The 22,487-nt window shown below is 33.3% G+C and overlaps 3 protein-coding genes across 5 annotated transcripts; 2 read left to right on the forward strand and 1 right to left on the reverse strand.

Moving 5' to 3' along the window:
• Nucleotides 1-231: 231 nt before the first annotated feature.
• On the reverse strand, nucleotides 232-11,445 carry LOC123218151 (helicase-like transcription factor CHR28). Of its 2 annotated transcripts, none has more exons than XM_044639401.1 (12): nucleotides 10,936-11,445; nucleotides 10,029-10,119; nucleotides 9,497-9,862; nucleotides 8,087-9,408; nucleotides 7,016-7,087; nucleotides 6,554-6,631; nucleotides 5,517-6,468; nucleotides 4,240-4,370; nucleotides 3,897-4,118; nucleotides 2,042-2,665; nucleotides 1,704-1,913; nucleotides 232-928 (listed from the first exon to the last, which is right to left on the reverse strand). In XM_044639401.1, the coding sequence occupies exons 1-12, from the start codon at nucleotides 11,059-11,061 to the stop codon at nucleotides 824-826; spliced, it is 4,299 nt and encodes a 1,432-aa protein (XP_044495336.1). In that variant the 5' UTR covers nucleotides 11,062-11,445; the 3' UTR covers nucleotides 232-823. The 2 variants fall into 2 exon arrangements, with proteins under 2 accessions (XP_044495336.1, XP_044495335.1); XM_044639400.1 differs by having other exon boundaries at nucleotides 7,016-7,099.
• A 2,687-nt stretch (nucleotides 11,446-14,132) lies between these two features.
• On the forward strand, nucleotides 14,133-17,387 carry LOC123218160 (protein GID8 homolog). Of its 2 annotated transcripts, none has more exons than XM_044639416.1 (7): nucleotides 14,133-14,390; nucleotides 14,473-14,575; nucleotides 15,036-15,195; nucleotides 15,332-15,435; nucleotides 16,018-16,149; nucleotides 16,332-16,488; nucleotides 17,013-17,387. In XM_044639416.1, exons 2-7 carry the CDS (start codon nucleotides 14,525-14,527, stop codon nucleotides 17,132-17,134), a joined length of 726 nt encoding a protein of 241 aa, XP_044495351.1. In that variant the 5' UTR covers nucleotides 14,133-14,390; nucleotides 14,473-14,524; the 3' UTR covers nucleotides 17,135-17,387. The 2 variants fall into 2 exon arrangements, with proteins under 2 accessions (XP_044495351.1, XP_044495350.1); XM_044639415.1 differs by having other exon boundaries at nucleotides 14,137-14,390; nucleotides 15,329-15,435.
• Nucleotides 17,388-20,144: 2,757 nt separating this feature from the next.
• LOC123218894 (TIR-only protein-like) lies at nucleotides 20,145-20,835 on the forward strand. Its single transcript, XM_044640546.1, has 2 exons — nucleotides 20,145-20,638; nucleotides 20,754-20,835. The coding sequence occupies exons 1-2, from the start codon at nucleotides 20,145-20,147 to the stop codon at nucleotides 20,833-20,835; spliced, it is 576 nt and encodes a 191-aa protein (XP_044496481.1).
• Nucleotides 20,836-22,487: the final 1,652 nt, after the last annotated feature.

The following is a 22,487-nucleotide window of genomic DNA, read 5'->3' on the forward strand; positions in this document are numbered from 1 at the left end:
TTGAAGACTATTGGTATGTTGTTATTTGTGGCCTAAAAGAGCCAGTACCAAGCATTTTTTTGTTTCGTCAACGCTATGTTTCGGTGAAGACCAAGCTACTTGTTTTATCACAAAGCAAACAAAGATAATTGAATTCAACCAGATGGTTCTACGAATCCATTCAAAAAGATGAACCTCCATCCATTTCAGGCATCTGAATAAAGAGAAATCTTAACACCAAAGCCTAAGAAATGGGCAAAAAGATGAACCTCCATCCATTATTGGGATCTGAATAAAGAGAAATCTTAATACCAAAGCCTTAGAAATGGGCGACAAGTTTAAACATAACAAAATATCTACTCTCGAATACAAAGTATACAAGAATGTACTAATATAACCATTATTTACCAAAGAACTAAATTTGGTCATCTCTGTACCAGAAATAGAACGACAGAAATATTGGAAAGCTAAAACAAAAGAAACCCTTCATCATTCACATTTTAAGAGAAAGAATATCCATCTGTAATTTTACTAAACTCTATGCTATTGACCTTCACATACTATACAAACCGATGGGAGGTTAGAAGAGATCTATTATTAGAAAAGGAAAAAAATTCTAAAGACAAGAAAAATAATCATGTGAATCTTTTCATGACTACTGTGGCATAACCTTCTCTATAGAGTGCTTACCATCTCCACTACTTTTCTTTCAGAAACTTTATTGAGGCTATATTGAGTCAGTAAAGAGCTGCTGCTGCTGTGACAACTGCAGATTCTTAACAAAAACCTATAGAAATGTAAATGGTTAGCTAAACGGTATCTGTCAAACCTGATTAACTCCTAATCACACCATAAACAAGTAATTTAAGTCGTCCACTGTAAGGCGAGTCTGTTGACCACCAGTTTCATCCTCTCCAAATGCTGATGCAACCATCTCTCTCTTCTTTTGCTGCAATAGAACCAAGAATATCTTCATAAACAAAATTTACAGAACTAAAAGGAAAAATTATCTAATTAAACAAAAGAAACCAATTTTCAGGATTCTATCAATAGCAAGAAACAAATCTATTAGGATTGAAATACTTGTCCTCAATCTATAAGATAGTTTCATTATAAAAAATGTGCCTAGGTTTTCAAATGGGGGGAGGAAAAAGGAAAAAAATATTAGGGTTTTTAAGTTTTGAGGGCAGCCACCTGTGGCTAACTGTGGGAGGTCTTTGACACCTCAAACAACAGGAAAATGGGAGTCTCCATACTCTTCGAACTGTTTGGAAAATGGAAGGTTTTGGATTCCTCGAATTATCCGGATTATCCTTGTAACCCTCCAATTAATAAAATAATTTTTATTTTACTGTGTTTTTGTGTTATAATTGTCTATTTTAGTTGAATAAGGATTGGGTTGCTAACAAAATCACTACATATCATACTTCAACTTGTTTGGTGAGTCATGTCAATTATGTAACTAATATATGCTCAGCTTCCTGAGCAACATCTTAAGTATGATTGGAATCACAAATTGCTTTAACTTGTTTTACAACATTATCACATTAACCAATCGAACCAACAACTAAATCAAGACTGTCAAATTAGCCATCAAGTATTCATGTAATATCTGTATCCATTCCTTTTTGGGGATGACCATGCCAACCACTACATATTCTCTCTAATTATTTAAAATAGACAACATAATGATCTAACCTTGTCAACAGGAAAAAGAGGTGTACCTGGAGAGCCAAAATACGATCTTCAACTGTATTTTTCACTGTCAACCGCAAAACTGTAACTGGACGAGTCTGTCCAATACGATGTGCTCTATCAATTGCTTGATCTTCAGTTGTTGGGTTCCACCATAGATCCAAAAGCAGGACATGACAAGCAGCAACCATGTTCAATCCAAGACTAGCAGCTTTCAAAGACATAATCATGACAGACACCTACATCCAAAAGGATATTAATATCTTTATTAAATCAATCTAAGGACGAAAATAAGCTAATAAAGCACTCTGATTCTCCAAACAATTCACCTCCAAGACAGAATATCCAGAATGTCAAAACTACAAACCTCTGGGAGGGTGTTAAAATCCTTTACAGCTTTGTCTCTGGAAACAACAGACATTGTTCCATCAAGTCTTCTGTACTGGATGGAAGAACCTTTGAGACAAGCTTCTAGCAAATCCAACATTTTTGTCCACTGTGAAAACACGATTGCTTTCTCACCAACTACCTTAATAGAATCCTTTAAGTCTTTCTCTGCAACCAATCTTTTTTCATCAGGAATATTGTTAAGTGAATCTCCTGAATGAAGGTTATATGAATCTTCTGGAACACATGTGCTATCACCAAAAGAATTCTGTAAACAACTATCCGTTAGTTCAGGTTCCCTTGCTTTAGCCAGTGACTGCAGAACCTCAAGAGCAGCCTTGATTTTGGATGATGAGATACTATCAGAACAATGTTCTGGTGCCTCAACCACATCAGGACCAGAGCAATCAGCGAAACTGTCCTGCCCATTCTGCTGTGAGAGAGAATTTTTTAATGTAGCTTTGGAAAACACTGAAGACACACTGAGCTGAACTTTGCAATTTGTTGTGGGACACAGACTGTCATCACCAGTAAGATGTTCATGGATGCACTGATTACAAAAAACATGGCCACAGACTGACACAACAGCATCTTCAGGGGGATCCTGTAGAAAAACCAGCTGAGGTGTCAGAAATTAAAAAAAAAAGACCAATTTGCATTTTATCAGAACACTAAGTTGAAATTAATTAACAAAGAATTGCATATGTCTAGGAATGTTAGCAAAAAAGAATATAAAGTTATTCATAATAGGTAATTCACCGGATAAGTGTAATTCTAAACCCATAAATAAAAGAAATACCATGAAACTCATCCAAAAGGCAATGATGTTATTTTACAGCTACCCTACATTTATCCACTATCCTGAAAGATTCCTCACCCCATATGCATATGTGCGTGCATGTGTGTGTGTGTGTGTGTGTGTGTGTGTGAAATAAAACTCAGTCATCTGACATTCAATCACACCTAAAATTATGCCAGGTTGCTGATGATACAGGAAAAAAAAAAAGGGAAGGTAATAAAAACTGGCATACCCAAGTAAGGTGCAATGCTTGCTTCTTAGTATAACCATGCCCCACATATCATAAGATATTGCCATATGAAAAAATTATATTATCAGTTATGAGATTCAACACCATATCCAGAAAATGATTTCCCCACAGCATACATCAGATATCATAGAGATTTGTACTATAGAATTTCTTTGCAATACCACTGACTCCATAACATTTAATACTATCATACATGGAAATGGTGAAGAACAAAGACCATATAATACCTTCAAACTTTGTTTCCCTGAGATAAAACTCGCCAGGCCACAATACTTTTGTGGAGACAGAATTCATCAAAAAACTTAATTTCAATCAAACAATATTTGCTGAACATTTCAGTAAATTGTTCATTGTAAATTGAATCTTAGATATAAACATAAATGCAACATAAAATCCACATTCAACACAAACCATGATTCTAATCTAGTACCTTCACAATCAAAACGCCACTGACCCATTTCCAGGTCAACCTAGAGTATAAACTAGCTCTATTGAGTTACAAGTCAGACGCAATCCTAATTATAAACAGTTTAAATGAAACATAAAAACAATTAAAAGATCAGAAAATGATAACCAAAAATACTAATAAGGAAACATTACAGGATGTAATTAAATGGTAAACAGTACAAAAGGGAAAAAGGAAAAATCAAAGCCCCAATTTAGAAAAGGGGGAAAAAATGCTGAGGGGTATCAAAGATTAGTTAGAAAAATCAAGATACTTCCAAAGCAAATGGACCTCATATATTTAAAAAACTGAAATTGAGGACAAAAAAAGTAACCACTTACACTGCAGATGCCACAAATTGCCAAAGAAGCTTCTAAACATTTGAGAAGGCAAATTTGTTTCTCCCTAGGAAGTTTCTTAGCCATCTCAACAGAGGATCTCCACGATGAATTTGAATTAAACCCCTTGACAAGCAGAGGGTGATCACAAGCTTGACGAAGGCGCAAGAGCATAAATAAAATGTTAACATAGTTTTGCTTTACAGTTCCAGCAGCTGCATATTCCTGACAGAAGACATAAATAAAACAAAAGAAGCTTAAAATGCTTAACAAAGGAAATAATCTACCACATGAAATAGAGAAGAAAGTTCAAAATACCTAAACTACTTTCACAATTATATCATACCTTAAATTGATCACGTGAATCAATCTCTAGTTGGTTGTAGAAATCACGTTCCTCCTTCGTAAAATCCACTTGCTGAAGCTCAATTACTTTAGGTGGCAAGTTAATAATCGGCTCCCCATCAAGAAGAGTGCCTAGAGTACATAACAACTCATCAGATGAAATTAACACATTAAAGTAATCTGCAGATTAGTGCAGGTCTCACAGCAATTCCTTAATAGTGTTACACAACAAACCCTCATTAGTTAAAATAATTGAACACTCAAACATGTAGAAAATAAACAGTCCTTAAACAACTTTTAAAATCCTATATTTTCAGATACCAGCCTTTTGAGAAAATAAAATAAATAAAAAATAGTTCAATTAATAAAAAAATGCATACAACCTGTTAGAGCCAAAATGTAGGTGACTGCAGCAGAAGGGAATAGGGAGCACGGGTAACACACAAGGGCAGACATGAAAGCATGAGAAGTTATGAAAACATGGCAAATGGAAAGAATAAGAGTAGGATCAAGGAAGGAGAGAAGGAACCTGGAACATGGCAAAAACATGCATGGGCAGTAATGAAATGAGCAGGCATAAAAGAGAGAATGAAGAAGGAGAAAGGGGGAAAGAAATTGGGTTTTGTTTGGGTAGCCTTTGGTTGATTGAGAGAGAAAGTTGGCTTCTCGAAAGCCAATGGTAGTGGAGAGAATCTAGCCTCTCAAATGCTAGACAAAAGCAAGGTCCTTTTTTTGTATTCCATTTTGGGTACTATGCATTTCTGGCTTGTGATTTCTATTGGTTGGTTTCATTTTTGTGTTGGCTGAGTGTGTGGATTACATTGGTTATTGGCTGAATTGGTTGGGTTCCTAACACAACCATGCAAAGAACTTAAACTAAAATTCAAACACTATCAATCTCTTCACCACAATCTTTTCTCAATTTGATTCCATGATTTTTACCAACACAAAATGAACCATCAAAAAAAGAACCTGTATGATATAAACAAGAGCCATAAAGTGAAAGATCAAAGACTGATAAAACATATTCTCTTTCAAGAGAGAATTGGTAGCCGTAGCCCTGGCTGACAAGAGAACATTGAATAACAAACAAAGTCATCAAAAGATTTTAGAACATCGGTAACAAAAACAAAAGCTCTGACAGTTTAAACTTAACTTTACACCCTTCTGATTCTGAGGATCATTCAATCACACACACAAAAAACAAAAAAAAAGTTAACTAAGCACTTTTTCTTTTAAGAGCAGATACACAATCAACATAAAAGTATTCAATCTTACCTTTGGTTCGACGTAGCATAATTGTTTTCAACACAACTTGCAGCTTCTTGTAGCCTTCGGCTGGACTTTTGGAAATTGGGACCTTTATTCTAGCACAAAATGACTTGTAAACATCAAAGGGTTCATATCTGAGAAATCTGAAGTAGCTATAAAGATCATCAATGGCATTCTGAATAGGAGTCCCTGACAAGCACCACCTACGTTTAGCACGGAGACCCCAACAAGCCCTAGCAACTTGAGTTCTGTGATTCTTTATGCTTTGAGCCTCATCCAACACAACCCTAAACCATCCCACTTTTGCAAGAGGTCCAGCAGCAATCTCAAGAAGCATATCATCCACTCCTTTCTTGCATTTCTTACCCTTTTTATCAGAATTAGGTGTGGATTTTCTTTTCTTGCCAGACCAACACATTGGTGAAACATCATCGCTTTCTGCCTTTATTTTCTCATCATCATCTTCTTTATCAACAGGGGGTTGCTTGGGAACCTCCATGCTAACTATTGAATATGTTGTAATAACAACATCATACTTGGCCAACTCAGAAGGATCCTTAGTTCGATTGCTTCCATGGTACACCAGAACAGAGAGACTTCCTTTGTTGGTTACCTTATTGCGCAACTCCTCAGCCCATTGCCGCAATACACTCGTTGGACAAACAACAAGAGTTCCCGCAGCTGGCCTTCCCCTACCATGCCCTAGACTGCTTAAATTTTTTACCGAATTTCCATCGGAAGTAACTGGAGAGTAATCAGATTCTTCCTTTACTCCTTCTGGAAAGTAATCAGATTCTTTCTTTATTCTATCATGCTCAAAAGCCCCATCACCATTGTCATCGTCATCATCATCCAAATTTAGAGTTTCCAGTTTACATTTGCTAACATTCTCTGCTTTACAAGTTGGAGGTCTCTCCTTAAGAATAAGTGCAATTGTTGATATTGTTTTTCCAAGTCCCTACATTATCAATTGTATTAACCCAAAATAATACTCAGTCAATGGTCCACTAACAAGATCTTAGCAACAAATATATACAACCAACCTGATCATCTGCGAGGATTCCTCCTGAACATTGCATGCTAGATCTCTCCTTTTGGATCATCCATGACAAAGCAATTCGCTGTCCCCAAGAAAAAGGGATTCAACAAAAGCCATAAAGAAATCCACATTCTAATTTCAACAAATTAATTGACTGGAAAATACAAAACAGTAATGATCACTAGATAAAATAATTTGCATCTTGGTAATTTTCTTCATTCTTGCTGTGCAGCAATGCCCATTCAACAAACACTCATCTTTTTTCATTTATAAATACCAAAGACTTATCACACAAGATTTTAAATAGAGGCCAGTTATAGTGCTTCTCTATTATTTTGTTACATTGCTTCCCCATTATTTTATTCTCAACATTCATAACTAAAGAAGAACAGAAATAACAAAGTAGAATTCTTAAATTTCAACATTCAAAATTTTAATGAATAGACCAAAAAGAAAATTCCCAAACCTGATGTCTCAAAAGAGGCACTGCCAAAACACCATCAGGCGGACTAGCTTCAGATTTGTGCTGAGAAAGGTCCTGCAAGGCATCCTAGAATTTTAGATGCATCAACATATCAGTTACAAACAATATTTTCAAGAATAAACTTCATTCAAAAAGTGTAACAACACTATTAAATAATAAATATCATTAGAGAATTAAAATGGATTCTGCTTAGTACTTCTTAAGAACAAACTGCACATCAATAAATGACATACTCTTAGCATTCAAAAATGTATCTACCACTCAGCAAGGCCCTAATTATAAAAGGAGACCCTTTGTTCACATGTCATCTTCACAGATATCAAAAATGCTGAGCTCCTATGCAGCTAGTCAAAGCTAGCAGCCCCCAGTATTTTTTTTTTTTCAAACACAAGTGACGAAAAAGAAACAAATAATAAAACCTCTGTAAACTCTCTCTTGACTCTTGCTCAAAAGATTAATTAGATCTCCCTGCGAAGAATCAAATATAACTCAGAAAAGACCTAACAAAAAATGGAAAATACTAAGGAAATTTCCTTTATGTACAAATTTCAAAATGATAAGTGAATAGGCAAGCCGCCACTATCACTCTACGCTTTTTTTTTTTTTAAAATAGATGTTTCTCTACTTATTCTTGTCAGTGATAATATCAGTATGATAGCTTCAATATTGGAAGATGATGACTGAATCATTGGAGTAGCTAGAGAAAAGAACTATTGAGAAATCTCATTCACTACATCAGACAGACTATAAATTACTCTGCTCAACCTCAGGGACAAAGATATGTACTAAAGGAACAAGGGACACTTTCATACTCCAAAAGCAATGTAGGAAGGAATCACCATATAGAATTGTTGAGTGGCACCAAAACTTTAAGGAAATTAGAAGCATCCAATTCATATAGTCCATACAGAAATTCCCAATATTATGCCAGATATAATCGAATTAGAAAATAGATTTAAAAAAAGGAATTGAAACTTTAAACATTCCATTAAACAGTATGTTGCTGAACTCATAGAAGCAAGCACAAAAATATTCCCAAATAATTATAGCAACCTGCAGTGCAGCTTGAAATAATCTCTCATTGCATCCCCTAAGCCTCAGACCTCCAAACCCAATTTGAGGCACTCCAGTATAATTCAGGGTATCACTGGAGTGGTATTGTGTAAAAGCAGGCTTTCCAAATGCATTTAAACAAGATGCTTGACTCATATTAAAACTCTTTCCAAGTACTACAGATTGATTAGAGCAGGCAGGTTGACTCATATCTTCAAGTATACATATATCCGGGTCATCATCAACAAGAGATATGCTACTGTAAGTTGACTCAGGGCTCACTTTTGGAATATTGGAAACCATACTCCTAAGTTTAATCAGTTCAACCTCCTTCTTTCCTTTAAAACAACTTAATTGTTTCTCGTTTGGCACAGATGCCTGAGCACCTGGAAAATACTGGCTTGAAGAATTAAATTGCAAGTTCAAATCTCCATCATCAATGAGAGATCTAGTAACACTTCCATTAATGATTTGTTGACAAAGGCCAGCCCTCTTAGATTCAATAATCAAGCCTGCTTTCTCCTCCTGAGCATGAATCGCATTCTTCTGACTTGAAAAAGAAGGTGCTACACCAGTAGGAAACTGATTTGAGCATTCAACAAAATTGCCACCATCATGGTAAGAAGAATGTCTACTTACAACTTCATCAACTAATTCAACAGAACCATTGATTGTGCTCCCAAAGGCAATTAGTTCACCATTTCCCTCATCCTTTACACAACCTGATTGTTTCTTGCTAGAAAAATGTGAATGAGAATAACCAAATGACTGGGCAGATGCCTTGCCATCAAAAATTCTATTTCCTATATTTGATAGAGAATTTTCATAGATTGGTGAAAAATAATTACTATCTTCACATCTAAAGCTCTGTCCATTTACATCAGAGCCATCAATCAATGATAACTCTGATAGGGATCCATTACTAGCATTTATAGCCATCCTACTACTTGAGCAAGCACTCTCTGTTGAAAACTCCCCAGGAACACTTTTTTTGGTTGTAGTTTCTTCATTACTGGGCACCGATTGGCAATTGAAACTAGACAGATCCTCAACAAATGTATTATCTGTATTCATGTAATACTGCATAGTTGAAAACTGGTCATCAACATCCCTAATAACTTCAGAACTAGGACAGGCAGTAGAATCAGCTGAAGCCACATTATTTGAAGCCACATCTGCATCCCTGAAGGAAACATCACTAAATGAATATACACCATTCTCCAGTACTCCTAATGATACCAACCTATTTCCTCTCATACCACCACGAGGCTCATAATTTACATCCAAATTCTCCATGAAATGGCTGTGGGAAGCATCCACGACTGTCAAAAACATAAAAATTAGCAATTGAAGCATAAGTGAATTATCCACAGAAAACTTCAAAACACCCAATATGAAGAGTTTACATACATTTGGAATCAATTTGACTTCCCATATGCCCAAACTGAATTCTGGTTGCACCATCCAGCACATAAAAATCCATATTGTCTCTATCATTAAATACATGGTTTCCATCCCCTTCAGAGAAACTAGAGCCTGTACTACAACCAGGTGTCTCAAATTGAGATATTCCAAACCTTTCAGGGCAGCAAGTCCCTGAAGTTGGTGAGAACCAGTCATCAGGACTAGCAGAACAAGTATGTACAAGTGAGCAGGTTCGTTCTGTGTGTTGCAGATTGCTATGGTAATCACCTGAACGCCCTTTTTGATCATCTGAAGCTTCCAAGTCATATGAAGAGTAAGATGTAACAGGACCCAGGAAATCAAGTTGGTATCCTAAGCAACAAATCAATAATAGAAAGATTTAAAATGAGATACTACACCCCAATCTATCTTAATATCTCGAATTCACATCAATATCTGACTATCCATCTAAAAAAGGAGGGAATATTATAATAAATATCACAAGCAGTTAAAAAAAAAATCCATATAAACTTTTCACCACTTTGAAACTGCAAATTACTGTGATTTCCATCCTCCACAGCTGAATCTTCTTGTGACGAATTCTTTAATGATGAATCTTCCAGACTAGTCTGCAATTTGATACAAAAAGTTCAGAATCCAGGAAGAATATTCTTTACACAGGTAGTGAAGTACTTGACTCAAGTAACAACAGAAGAGATACACGAAACACTCAACCCTCACACATTATAGAATAGAAGGATATTCGAATTACTTTAAGAATGATGAAAATCTAACATAAGCATCGACTACAAGATTTTGATTTCTATATCTCATGGCTGATCAATTACTATTGAGAAAAATAATTCAAGAAATCTATCACGACTGAAAAAAATAGCATGAACTACTTCAACAAAGGCAGTATCAGGTGTAGAAAAACTTCCTATAACCCTAAGTTTCGAGAGCTATGAGCACACTGAACTGTCTATAAATCTAAGGGCAAAGTCAACATGAAACCAGACCGATCATACTATTTATAATCTAAATTCCAATAAAATCGTTCTTCTTAAACTGAAACCAATTCAGCTTCACCCACATCGCGGCCAATCATATATCATTTCTAATTTTTCTTTCTCTTATCTTTCCTGTAAACATCTAACTGTTACTCAATAATCATAAATTAAAAACTATATATCAATACTTTTGAACCTGCTCACAAACTTCTAACTCTTTTTCTTTTCTTCGAGAGATTGATAAAAAAACACGAGTAAACAGAGAATAACAGCTACTAAAGTTAAGTGCCAATCAAAATTTACAAGAATTTTTACTAACATGTAACTCAGTATCTTCAACACTTCAATGAAGTATTAAAGCTAACAACACTAATTCACAAAATCAATTACAGATTCTGATAATCAAAACTAATCATTCCGATCCAAATCCCCTACCTGCAGTCGATCAGACTCCTTTTCTTCGGTCATATCCAACAACGTCCCCATATCGATTGACAATTCTTCACTCAACTCATTGTCAAAGTGATCATCAATCATCATGCTGCTCCCCACCATCAACATCACAAAATTAAAAATTAAAATATAAAAAAAGAAGCTCTAATTACTCCAAAACAATTCCTCCTTCCAGATTCTTAAACCCTGTTTGTCCAGAATCATCTAACAGCCGGATCCAAACAGTCCGAATAACATCCTGAAACAAATTCAAAGAATCTGAAGAAGGATAGTTCCTTAAGAGATGCGGACTTTTTCTTGCTGCAACCGTTGCGCACGTTTAGACAGGGATCTTATTCTATAAGTTAAAGATTAAAACAAACCGGGAGGAAAAGTCTACAGTAGGAGGATTTTCTTGTGTTTTTTTTTTTCAGGAAATATTTCCACGTGAATATTTAAATAAATAAAAATTCATAAAATTCTAAACTATATAATTAATAATAATAATAATAATAATAAAATTTTGTCTACATTGTTTGAATTGATGATGATTTTAAATTTTATAATTTTAAATTAATAATAAAATAAATATCATATATATATATATATATATAATTATTTGTACGCTGAAAAAACACGTACACGCTTAATGAAAATGTGAAGCCTGGGCGCCGAAGCGTTCCGAGACCGCTCCTCGGTTTAGTCACGCTAGTGGTTAGATGCCTCATTTTTGTTTTTCTTATGCGCGAAATTTCCAGGGCGGCTGAAAAGAAGGGAAGGTGGTTGAAAACCGTAGCTACATATGACGTCGTTGACAATGTAAAGATTTAAGAACATTAATGAATGTGAATGGACTCGATAAAATTTGAAGAGTTTCCGTGAAACGTGTTGGATACCAAATCAAACAAATATTAAGATAAGAGTTAGATCCCTTTTAACCATAAAAAAGGGGATTTCCAACTTCTTTAAATTATTTCTTTATCAAAAGTAACTTAAATTATTTCTCTATCTTCTAAATCAATAACGCTTCTCGATGATATATCATCCAGATCGATGATACTTCATCCAGATGACAGACAACATTTTATTGTCTAAACGTTATTCTTCTATGATTTCGATTATCAATAATTAATCATATTTATTTGACAGAAAAATTTTCAAACCATAAGAAAATGTTAAATTTTTAAAATTTAATTCTAAAGAAAAAATTATTAGTTTTTGAGAAAAAATAATATAATTTTTTAGTGTTTTAGGGTTTAATATAAAATAACGATTTTATCTTTATATTTAAAAAATAATAATAATAATAAATAAATTTTAAATAAATTTTTAAATTCCCATAATGTCTTTTTGAATTTACAGTAAAACTTGGGTTGGACAAGTCCTTTGCCCTTTCCGAGACGGCTCCTCGGTTTAGTCATGTTAGTGGATAGATGCCTAATTTTGTTTTTGTTATGCGCGAAATTTCCAGGCGGCTGAAAAGAAGGGAAGGTGGTTAAAAGCTATAGCTACATACGACGTCGTTGACAATGCAAAGATTTAAGAGCGTTAAATGAACGTGAGTGGGCTTCATATAATTTGAAGAGTTTGCGTGAAACAAGTGTTGGAAAACAAATCAAACAAATACAAAGGGAAGAGTTAGATCCCTTCAAACCATAAATAAGGGAATTTCCAACTTCATTAAATTTATTTCTTTATAAAAATTAGTTTAAATCATTTTTCAATAAAATTGATTTGTATTAGATAACGATAGTATTATTTTAAAAACACAATACGTAACAATATAATTTATTATATATCTTAAATACGTAAAACATTTTGAAAATTATAAAATTTTGATTTTATAAATGGTAAAAAAAAAAAGTTTAAAACTAATATTGTTTTATTGTTAAAATAAAGTTTCTCTTATGAATGGAAAAATTAAATAATTAATTTGAATTAGTTGAATTAATTTGTATTTTAAATTGTAGTTATCTATCTCTATGTATCAAATTATGCAAACATGTAATCTCTTCAACCACCTCATTGATTAAAAAGTGTTATTATCTTCGACAATGTAACCACTAATGGAGAACTGTGACACTAACACAATGGTAAAAATTGGAATAGGTAAAATATTTTCGAATTATTTGAGTTATAACAGGGTATCGACTTCAATTTTGATTTCACCATTAAAGCATATTCATCTCTAGTCTCTTCTTCTTATTCATGTATAATAGGTCCATTTGAGATTAAGTGTTATAGTTGTCGCACGTGTTAGAGCTTATGCATCCAATTTCACTACTTAATTGTTAATTTCATAAATATCCAAATACTTAATTATGTTTAATTTATACCTTTATCAATCTCTTATTAGTCTTTTGTGTTGCGTGTCACTCTACTATACTTGTTATGATACAAAGAAGCCATTAATTTGTTATTAAAATTTCTTAAATAAGAACTATAGTCACATCTAAAATTGTAACCTATTAAAGTCATTATAACTCTAAATACGAATAATCTAAAATTGGGATTTAAAACAAAACTTAATCCATAAAAGAATGGAAAATCTAATCCATATTTATGGGATTTTTCTTTCATATCTAAAATTATTTTATATAAATCTTCACCGTCTTAGTACCCATCAAACATTTTACAAATTTAAAGTAAAATAGGTAACACTAAATTAATCGTAAGATAATAAATTCTATTTAAAAGATTTGTGGAGCTACAAAAAATTTTTAAAATTACATAAAATATTTTACAAACTCTCAGTAATTGTGAGAACGATTATTATATTCATAGTTTAATTACTCAATTGATTTTATTGTAAAAACGAATTTAATTTAAATATAATTTCTCCTAATAAAAATAATTAGCAATTAAAAATGAATAGATCCCTAGGTAGAAGAGACAAACCAGATACATGTTTTGTTTTATAAAGACTATGAAATGAGTCGGCAAATGTCAATTCAAGACATGGAAACGTATAGTATATTGTTTCATTTTACAAAAAATAAAAATTTTAATTTTACAAAAAATATATAAAAATTATGTTTCATCCCGTTAAATTTTTATTAATTTACTAATAAATAGGAGTGGGTGTTTTTTGTTAACTCAGTGAAAATTTTATCAAACTAAGTGGATAAATAGCCCTTTTTTTTTTTTTTTTTTTATCAATCCCAACAAAAAGCTTATACTGCATTCAGTCGGGCCATAGTCGGACAAATATGGGTCAAATCGATCCGAATCATTTTCCCACATCGAAAACCCGAATACTGAGACCGAATGATTGATGATCATCATCAAATTTCATCGTCATTGCGGACAAGCAAAAGAAAAACGTGGCAAAGGCTCCAACCAAACCCACCCCAAAACAATATTTTTTTAAGAAAAGAAAAGAAGAGAAACGGTGGCTCCTAGTCACCGGAGTAAATCAATAAAATCTTTAAAAAAACGAAGACAAAAACCATCTTCTGGTACTTTCTTTTCCTCAAACTTTTCGTAACAACAGGGTTTTCTCATTATTCCTTCTGATTACTTTTTTTTTTTTCCATATAGATTTGAGCTTTGAGAATCAGAAATTAATGGGAATGAAGGTTTTATTGCACTGATGTCACTGTTCTTGTCTGTGATTCGTCAGCTTGCGGAAATCGAGGCAATGGTAATTTATTTTTTTTTTTCAATACTGAGTTTTGATAATTATTATATGTTTGATTTTGTCTGTGATGCGTTTGAGTTTATTGGTAGTAATTGTATTTGTGTTGAGTTTTTATGTTTAGTGTATTGGGTATTGTGTTGGGTTGCTGGAAGTTGCAAACCCTAGATAAGTAACTGTAATGAGATCAGTTTGGATTATCACTTTGTTTATCTGTTACTCATTTTAAAGATATTCAGAAATGGTGATGATTAGTTGTTTTCTTTTGACTTTTTCTCTGAGAAACCAAATGGGTTCACCCTTGGAAATGCAAAATGCAAGCTGTTTTGTTACTCTTTTTCGATGAACTTGTTCTTTCATTTGATTGATTTGGACAAATTTATTTGAAATATAAGAAGGACTTAATAGGAAAGTTTTAGTGTTATGGAATGGCAAGGTGGCTAAGTTCAGATCTATTTGTGTGCAGGCATCGTCAAAGAAGGTGATTACACGGGAGGAATGGGAGAAGAAGCTCAATGACATAAAGATTAGGAAAGAAGATATGAATAAGTTAGTGATGAATTTTCTTGTCACAGAAGGTTATGTTGATGCTGCTGAGAAATTTCGGATGGAATCTGGAACTGAACGTATCTGTACTCTTTTTTTGTTTTTTTCCCATGATGGGATGTTATTATTACTGGTATCTTATGTTGCTTCCTTTGTAGAATTGTAGCTTAAATGATAGGTGTGAACAATTTGGTTTTTCTTATTGAGAAATAGCAGACATAGATCTTGCAACCATAACAGATCGGATGGCCGTTAAAAAGGCCGTGCAGTGTGGTAATGTCGAGGATGCTATTGAGAAAGTTAATGATTTAAATCCTGAGGTATGATGTTCAAACAATCTTTATGAGTAGTCTTTTTGTGCAACTGAATGACTAGGATAGTTCCCACAGCATATTTTGGGTGAATTCTGTGTTTGATGTTGTTCCTTGTTTGGCTAAACATTACTCATCTATAAGCTTCTTTCAAACAATGGCCTGTATAAATTGCATATATAGTCTTGGTTGTTGTTAGATTTTTAGCTGTTTGTAGATATGTTCAACCAAAACAATACATTAGGGTTTGAAATTTGAATAACCATGTGTATGCACCTACCTATATGATAATATTCCAGACTCCATGTGTGTTAATTTTTAGCTTTGTCTCCACTTTGCCATGATAGAACTTTCTGTTGGTCAATATGATTATTAAATCAACTTATAATTGTGTCATATTGTTACTTTACATATTGGCTTCAAATTTTACATTATAGTTTTGATTCGCATTGGAACTAATGTATGAATGAATGCAAAGAGTGAACTGTAAGATGAACCTTGTTTTAATATGCGGTGTCTTTTGTCCTGGTTATCATTTTTTCATGATATTGAATTTTTCATTTTCATTCGTTTTCAAAATTCTGTATGCAGATATTGGATACAAATCCACAATTGTTTTTCCATCTTCAACAGCAGAGGTTAATAGAATTGATACGGAATGGAAAGGTGGAAGAGGCTCTGGAGTTTGCTCAGGAGGAGCTCGCACCAAGGGGAGAAGAAAATGTAATCCTCAGTATACTATACTTTGTTGTGCCTTCTAGTTATCATTGACAGTATTTCAGGTTTTATTTTGCTCTCTTAATGAATGAACTTTCTTGATTACCATAATTTTTCACTTCACAGTTGTGTCTTTTTCTATTATTGGTGCTGATACCTGGTTCTAAGAAAATTAGAGTTTTCTGCAGCAAAGCTTTTTAGAAGAGTTGGAGAGGACTGTTGCATTATTGGCTTTTGAAGATGTCTCCAACTGCCCTGTTGGAGACCTTCTGGATATGTCACAGCGCCTGAAGACAGCAAGCGAGGTTAATGCAGCCATCCTCACAAGCCAGAGTCATGAAAAAGGTTAGTCAGTTTTCCGCCATTGTTATCTGACGTTTTTTGAATTATTATTTTCTATATGAAAATTTGTGTTTAAAGTTGATGTGATAGAAATTTTCTCCAGCATTTGGTGTGAGGGTGGTGTGACTTGTCAATCTGACAGTTTTTATAACTGTGCATTCCTTTGGACATGTATATTACTCATTAGTGCTACTAGTCTTCACTCATCAGTGATGCTATAAAACTGTTACAAAAGATTTTCTCTGAAAATTTTGGCTGCGGCTTGTAGCTATCAAATATGGTCAGATGTATTTTAGTCTGAAACACCTATTTTCTGGTTTTTTAATGGATGATTGTATGGAATATTTACTAAATTGGGCATGAACTTTGGACAATGTAAAATAGGTTATCCACCACTTAAGAAGATGACTTTCACAATTGATTTATGCCATTAGATATGATAACTTTATGTAACTGAAAGGATGAGACAGAAAAATGAGCAACTAAGTTGTTAAATTAATGGGCTCTGTTATATTTTGACTGTACAGATCCAAAACTTCCAAGCTTGTTAAAGATGCTAGTCTGGGCTCAAAATCAACTGGATGAGAAAGCTGCTTACCCTCGCATAAACAATTTATCTACGGCAACGCTAGAAGATCCTGCTGTTTGAAAGCCATAGAAGTTCATGTGAAGGATTGCAGGTGTCCAGTTTGAACAGATTGAGCTAAATGATCATGCTTGTACCAAAATTGCAAAGTGAATGTAGCTAGAAATTTGTTGGATGATGTTCATTATCTTCTTAGATGACATCAAGTAGCTTAAGCTCTTGTACAATTTGCTGTCAATACCTTTTTCTTTTTTAAGATTGTGGGATTTTATCATCAACTTGAAGCAAAATTAGCTCAACTTGGAGCTATTGGTTATGGCGATGGAACATTCCAATAGTTTATGGTGCAAATAATCATAAAATTGATGAATGGTTATAACGTGAGTGAATTTTCTTATATTGATTGAACTCACTGAATCTAAGTATATGGATGAATTTGGTACGGTAGAAATGAAGGAGACAGAAGCAAAGATTAAATTGAACGTCAAAGCAAGTAAATCATCAGCTTGAACAATTTCAATAAACTTCATTCCTTAATGGAATTGAAATGATACCGAGAAGAAACCCTTAAATGGGTGCAACTGACCAAACATAATCTACTTTCACAAACACAATACATTACTGAGATTCCACCCAAAGAACACAAACCCACAAGAGTTTCTTGCTTTCTACTGTAACAATCTTGAACCTTGGGTTGTTTGGCAACATTTGCTTGCTAAACCCAGATGGCAACTGCCATCATCAAAATTCAATGCATAACTGGAGGGGTCATACTGGAACTTGGAGGGCTGTTTGGCCCCATTCTTCACAGCTTTCTTCACTGCTGCTCTAACTCTCCAAAACAGATTCCTGCATTGCTTTCTACTGTAACAATTTACCCACTCCAAGCTTCCTACCAAGCCCAAGTTGGAAAATGTTGTGGAGATAAAAACAAGGAAGAAAGCTGTCTACTTTTAGACTGGATAGAATAGGGATGACCAGAAAGTAGAGACCTAAAGATAGTGCAAATGTTTCTAGTCTTTCAAAAGAAGCTGAGTGGCAGCGTCGGTTGGTTTGGCAGTGATGTTACTTTTCTTGGAAATCACATTGGGATATTAAATTCCATCATTCCTTAAAGAGATCAGACAAAGAGAGTTAAAAAAATGGATGGATGCTGTGGGAAGAGAGCCCCCTCATGGTCAGATAAAATTTATACATAAATATTTATTATATAATTAAATATTATATTTTTAATTATTTAATTATATAATAATACATTACTATTTATATATAAAATTATATATAAAAATTATACATATAATACTATTTATTTTTATTTTTAAGATTGTAGTAAAATTTTCAAAGTTAAGCATTAATATATATTTTATACTTTTTTTTTTTTTAAGCCAAACATTTTCCATCCAAACTTTGATCAAACCATTTTCATTTTTTTAAGTTAAAAAAATTATTTTCTCACCTAAATATTAAATTTATTAATAAATTCAATTAATTTTTTATAAAATTAGTGAAAAACAAAATATCTTTTGTCTTTACTAAGGTTAAATAACATTTGTACTCAAAATTATATAATTTTTATACATAAATTAACCCTAAAATTTGTGAAGTTTTTGTGAAAAGTGAAACCTTAACTGTTATAAACTTCATAACTATAAAATTTAAAATAAAAATTGTTGAAGGGACTAGAATCTTTTTTTCATCAGTTGATAATTGATTATCTGTAATTTTTTATTTAATTGAGAAACTCTATTTAAGTCAGATAATCTTTTAATATAAATTTGATTATATTATATAAGTAAAAATTTGAATTTGATAACTAATTTCATAATTGTTAGATTAAATAAATTATAAATTTAATTTTAAAATATTATTAAAATAAATTTAAACCATTATTTTTTTATATTTAGAATTCTCTCTTCGGCTACTCCAGTTTTCTGTAGGGCGAAAACCCAATTTCTTTTTGCAGTGATGGAAGAGACATGAGCATTTTCTTTTCTTGGCAGTCGGGTAAAGGAGGTGGCACTCGACAATCTTACCCTGTGGAATTCAGAAATTAGAATTTTTGACAACGTGGCAGCTTCATTGGCAACAGTAAGTCGCCTTCCTGAGAGCTACGTCGGATTGTATGATTCTAAGAAAGGATAATAATGGCTATCTCTGGTATTTTTTGTCAGCAAAAGAAGACAGTGCCATGATGGTTACTTCAGACATGAGAAGAAGTGAGTCCCACCCATGGTACGTTGTGCTTTATTCATTACTCCTTCCCATTTCATCTAAATTTCCTTTGACTCGTAATGTACACGCAGTGAGGACGATAACAAATAGATGAAAATATGAACTTTTCACACTAAATGGATGAGACATTTTGCTTCATCATAGTTTGGGTGCTTTGGGGTTGTCTTCTCCAAAATACTGTTAATGACAAACTTTTAATTGAAAGGCTAAGCGGTGTGACAGATCAACTGTATCTAGTCTAGTCAGCTGTGGGGTGGAAGCACTTCCACCACAAGAAGATGCAAGTGCGTAAGCCATCTTTCCGCAGAGTTTGACTGGCCGAGTTTTTGTGTTTTTGCCCTGCTCTAGAGTTAGACTCCTCCAAGGACACTGGCTCCTCGGACCACTAATTGTTGCAGCAACGTTTTTTTTCAATTAGGAAACTTCATTTATTTGAGTGAGAACTCAACAATTACGTGATACATTGATTAGAATTTGACATGTTGCCATGAGTTCTCCTATGAATTTCCTACGTTTTTAAATCATAAAATTAAATTAAATTAAATTTATCAATAAAATTATATATATATTTTATATATTTTAATATATAAATAATATATTATTATATAATTAAATTATTTTAAATTAAAAATAAAATAATACTTAATTATATAATAATATATTATTTATATATTTAAATTATAAACTAAAAATATGAATCATAATCTATAAACAATCTCTTTGCCCTTTTCCGCTCTCCATGTCTCTATAAAAATCCATCGCTAAGTGCCTGCATCTACCGCTGCACCTTATTTAATAACTGTTATTGTTAAATTAATAAGCTTAGCTTCTCCAAGGTGCCATGCAGCGTTCCTCTTTTTCTTCTTCTTCAACCAAGAATTTTTGCCGCAAAATCCATTACTATAGAAACCAAATCCAACCCATTGAAAGTCCCTGTGATGTTTTCATTAATCATAGAGGACGCGATACAAAGAGGACCATTTCCGGCTTGCTTTACGATCATCTTTTGAGGCTAAGGCTTAACGCTTTCATGGATAGCAAAAATATGAAGCCTGGCGATCGGTTGTTCAACAAAATCGATACTGCCATTCGACACTGTAAGGTTGGAGTTGCCGTGTTTTCGCCACATTATTGCAAGTCTTATTTTTGCCTCCATGAACTCGCTCTTATCACAGAGTCGAAAAAGAAAATTATACCTATTTTTTATGATGTAAAGCCGTCTCAACTTAAAGTTAGAGATGATGGAACTTTCTCAAACAAGGATTTGCAGAGATTTAGATGGGCTCTCGAGGAAGCAAAACACACGGTAGGACTTCCATTTGACTCATTACAAGGGTAAGTATATGATAATAAACATTGACAATAAGAATTTGATTTCCTTTAAATGTTTTTTTTATGTTTGACAATCAAGAAAAGGTTCTAATATTAAAATTATTTCGAATGTTTGTAGAGATTGGTCAGATTTCTTAATAAAAGCAACGAATGCAGTAATCGAGAACTTGATTAAGGAGGATAATATTAATCGAGAATGAAGATTAACGTTGATATACTTGCTGAATATTTTATTTTTCATAACCAATGTTGTTAATTTGATTCCTTTGTCAATTCCCTTTTTTTTTTTTTTTTTGGGTTGCTAATACGGGAGGGGCGAAGTGGTTTGAATCAAGATTTTTAAAACCGGATCGAGATAAAAACCGTTTTAATTACTGGTTTCGGTCGGACCGGTTAAACCATTTGGACCGGTCAGTTGGACCGAAATTATAATTTCATATAAAAATCTAAAAAAATTATGTCTAATTAGTAATTACATATGTTTTATACAATAAATTTTATATTTTTCATATTTTTCAGTTTTCACAATTAATAAAATATATGTATTATTAAACATAAATCTAATAAGTAATAACAATAAACTTTGCAAAGCAAGAAAGAATTCAGGAAAAGTTAGTACAGTGCTGAGTTACAAAAGTTTTAACCCTGTCATAAATTAAAGTGAATTCGGTTTTCCAATATCGTCTAAAAGCTTTCCGTACCAAGGAGCATCCAACAACACCAACACTAATACTAACCAGGTTTTATAATTTGAGTAAACATGCAGGTTATTATAAAGCTGAGATGAACAAATAACCAGTTTATCTTCTCACCACTTCCATCTACATTATCTTTCTATGATATCATCCTTGACTTTAAAACAATCACCTTACATACACATCTTGTTCTTGTAAATATACTAAAGTTTGACCAACAACAAAGAATAACAAATCAAGAACAAACTCAATTCCTTGATTACCTAACTATAACCAAAATGTGTAAAAAGAATCCCAACCCAAAGGGAATCTTCGTTGATGATAGACAATGTGACCAAAACCTAAAATTGGGTTTTAGTTTCTCTTCAACTTCACTAGCTTAAATGTGTTAATAATTGAACAAAGATGACCTACATGAAATTGCACAAATAACTAGCAAAGAAATAATTTATATCTTATGCATTTGCTTCATGAAAAAGATACATTGAAGCATCACTCTCTTTTGACAAAGCACATACAACTGAAGATGAGAATTGTAGGAAAACAAAATCCTCAACAAGATATTCTTACAATAGGATGAGCGAGCAGTTCCCCGAAATTATAAATGTTATCCCCGAGCAGTGCAGCAAGGGAGAGATCAAAAGTCAAATCCTTTAAAAAAAAAAAAAACCCCATAAAATGTGAACTTCACATGGTGGAGAAAATCACAACGTGCAACAAGACAAAAAAAGCGACTTTCCTTTTTCTTTTATTCCGAGCTTAAGTTCAAGAATTTGTAAGGTGTTTGTAGTATTGTGATCACTAGAAATATCAGAACCAAGATATAAAAGATTATTGTTCATATCATAACAGGCAATATCAGCTTGAATGATTCGGAGAGAGACTCCACTAAAGTGTATGTCAGATGAAGCAAAGCTTCCAAACCAAAAAGAAACAAAACTTCTGAACCGGAAAGAAATAAACCTGTTAATTTTATGCAAAGCTTCTGAACCAGAAACCGCCTTGACTGGGTTGGACCGCGGTTCAGATGCGAACAGACTGTTCAACCGCGGTTCAGATGCAAACAGACGGTTCAACCACGGTCCAACTCCGATTTTTTTCTTATAACGGTTATATATTTAACAGTAACCTGCTATAGTACCGGTTCACGGCTTGAA

This window comes from Mangifera indica, chromosome 6 (genome assembly GCF_011075055.1).
Source record: "Mangifera indica cultivar Alphonso chromosome 6, CATAS_Mindica_2.1, whole genome shotgun sequence".
Classification (NCBI taxonomy): Eukaryota; Viridiplantae; Streptophyta; class Magnoliopsida; order Sapindales; family Anacardiaceae; genus Mangifera; species Mangifera indica.

What these genes read in the sequence shown, in the direction of transcription:
- LOC123218151 (XM_044639400.1), bottom strand. Translation starts at nt 11,061, where the DNA reads ATGTTGATGGTGGGGAGCAGCATGATGATTGATGATCACTTTGACAAT. An exon ending in TATTTCAAGCTGCACTGCAG is followed by an intron (nt 7,100 to 8,086) that starts GTTGCTATAATT and finishes CTAAAATTCTAG; the next exon opens with GATGCCTTGCAGGACCTTTC. An exon ending in GAATCCTCGCAGATGATCAG is followed by an intron (nt 6,469 to 6,553) that starts GTTGGTTGTATA and finishes TTGATAATGTAG; the next exon opens with GGACTTGGAAAAACAATATC.
- LOC123218160 (XM_044639415.1), top strand. Translation starts at nt 14,525, where the DNA reads ATGTCACTGTTCTTGTCTGTGATTCGTCAGCTTGCGGAAATCGAGGCA. An exon ending in GATGGAATCTGGAACTGAAC is followed by an intron (nt 15,196 to 15,328) that starts GTATCTGTACTC and finishes ATTGAGAAATAG; the next exon opens with CAGACATAGATCTTGCAACC. An exon ending in CACCAAGGGGAGAAGAAAAT is followed by an intron (nt 16,150 to 16,331) that starts GTAATCCTCAGT and finishes AGTTTTCTGCAG; the next exon opens with CAAAGCTTTTTAGAAGAGTT.
- LOC123218894 (XM_044640546.1), top strand. Translation starts at nt 20,145, where the DNA reads ATGCAGCGTTCCTCTTTTTCTTCTTCTTCAACCAAGAATTTTTGCCGC. An exon ending in CCATTTGACTCATTACAAGG is followed by an intron (nt 20,639 to 20,753) that starts GTAAGTATATGA and finishes GAATGTTTGTAG; the next exon opens with AGATTGGTCAGATTTCTTAA.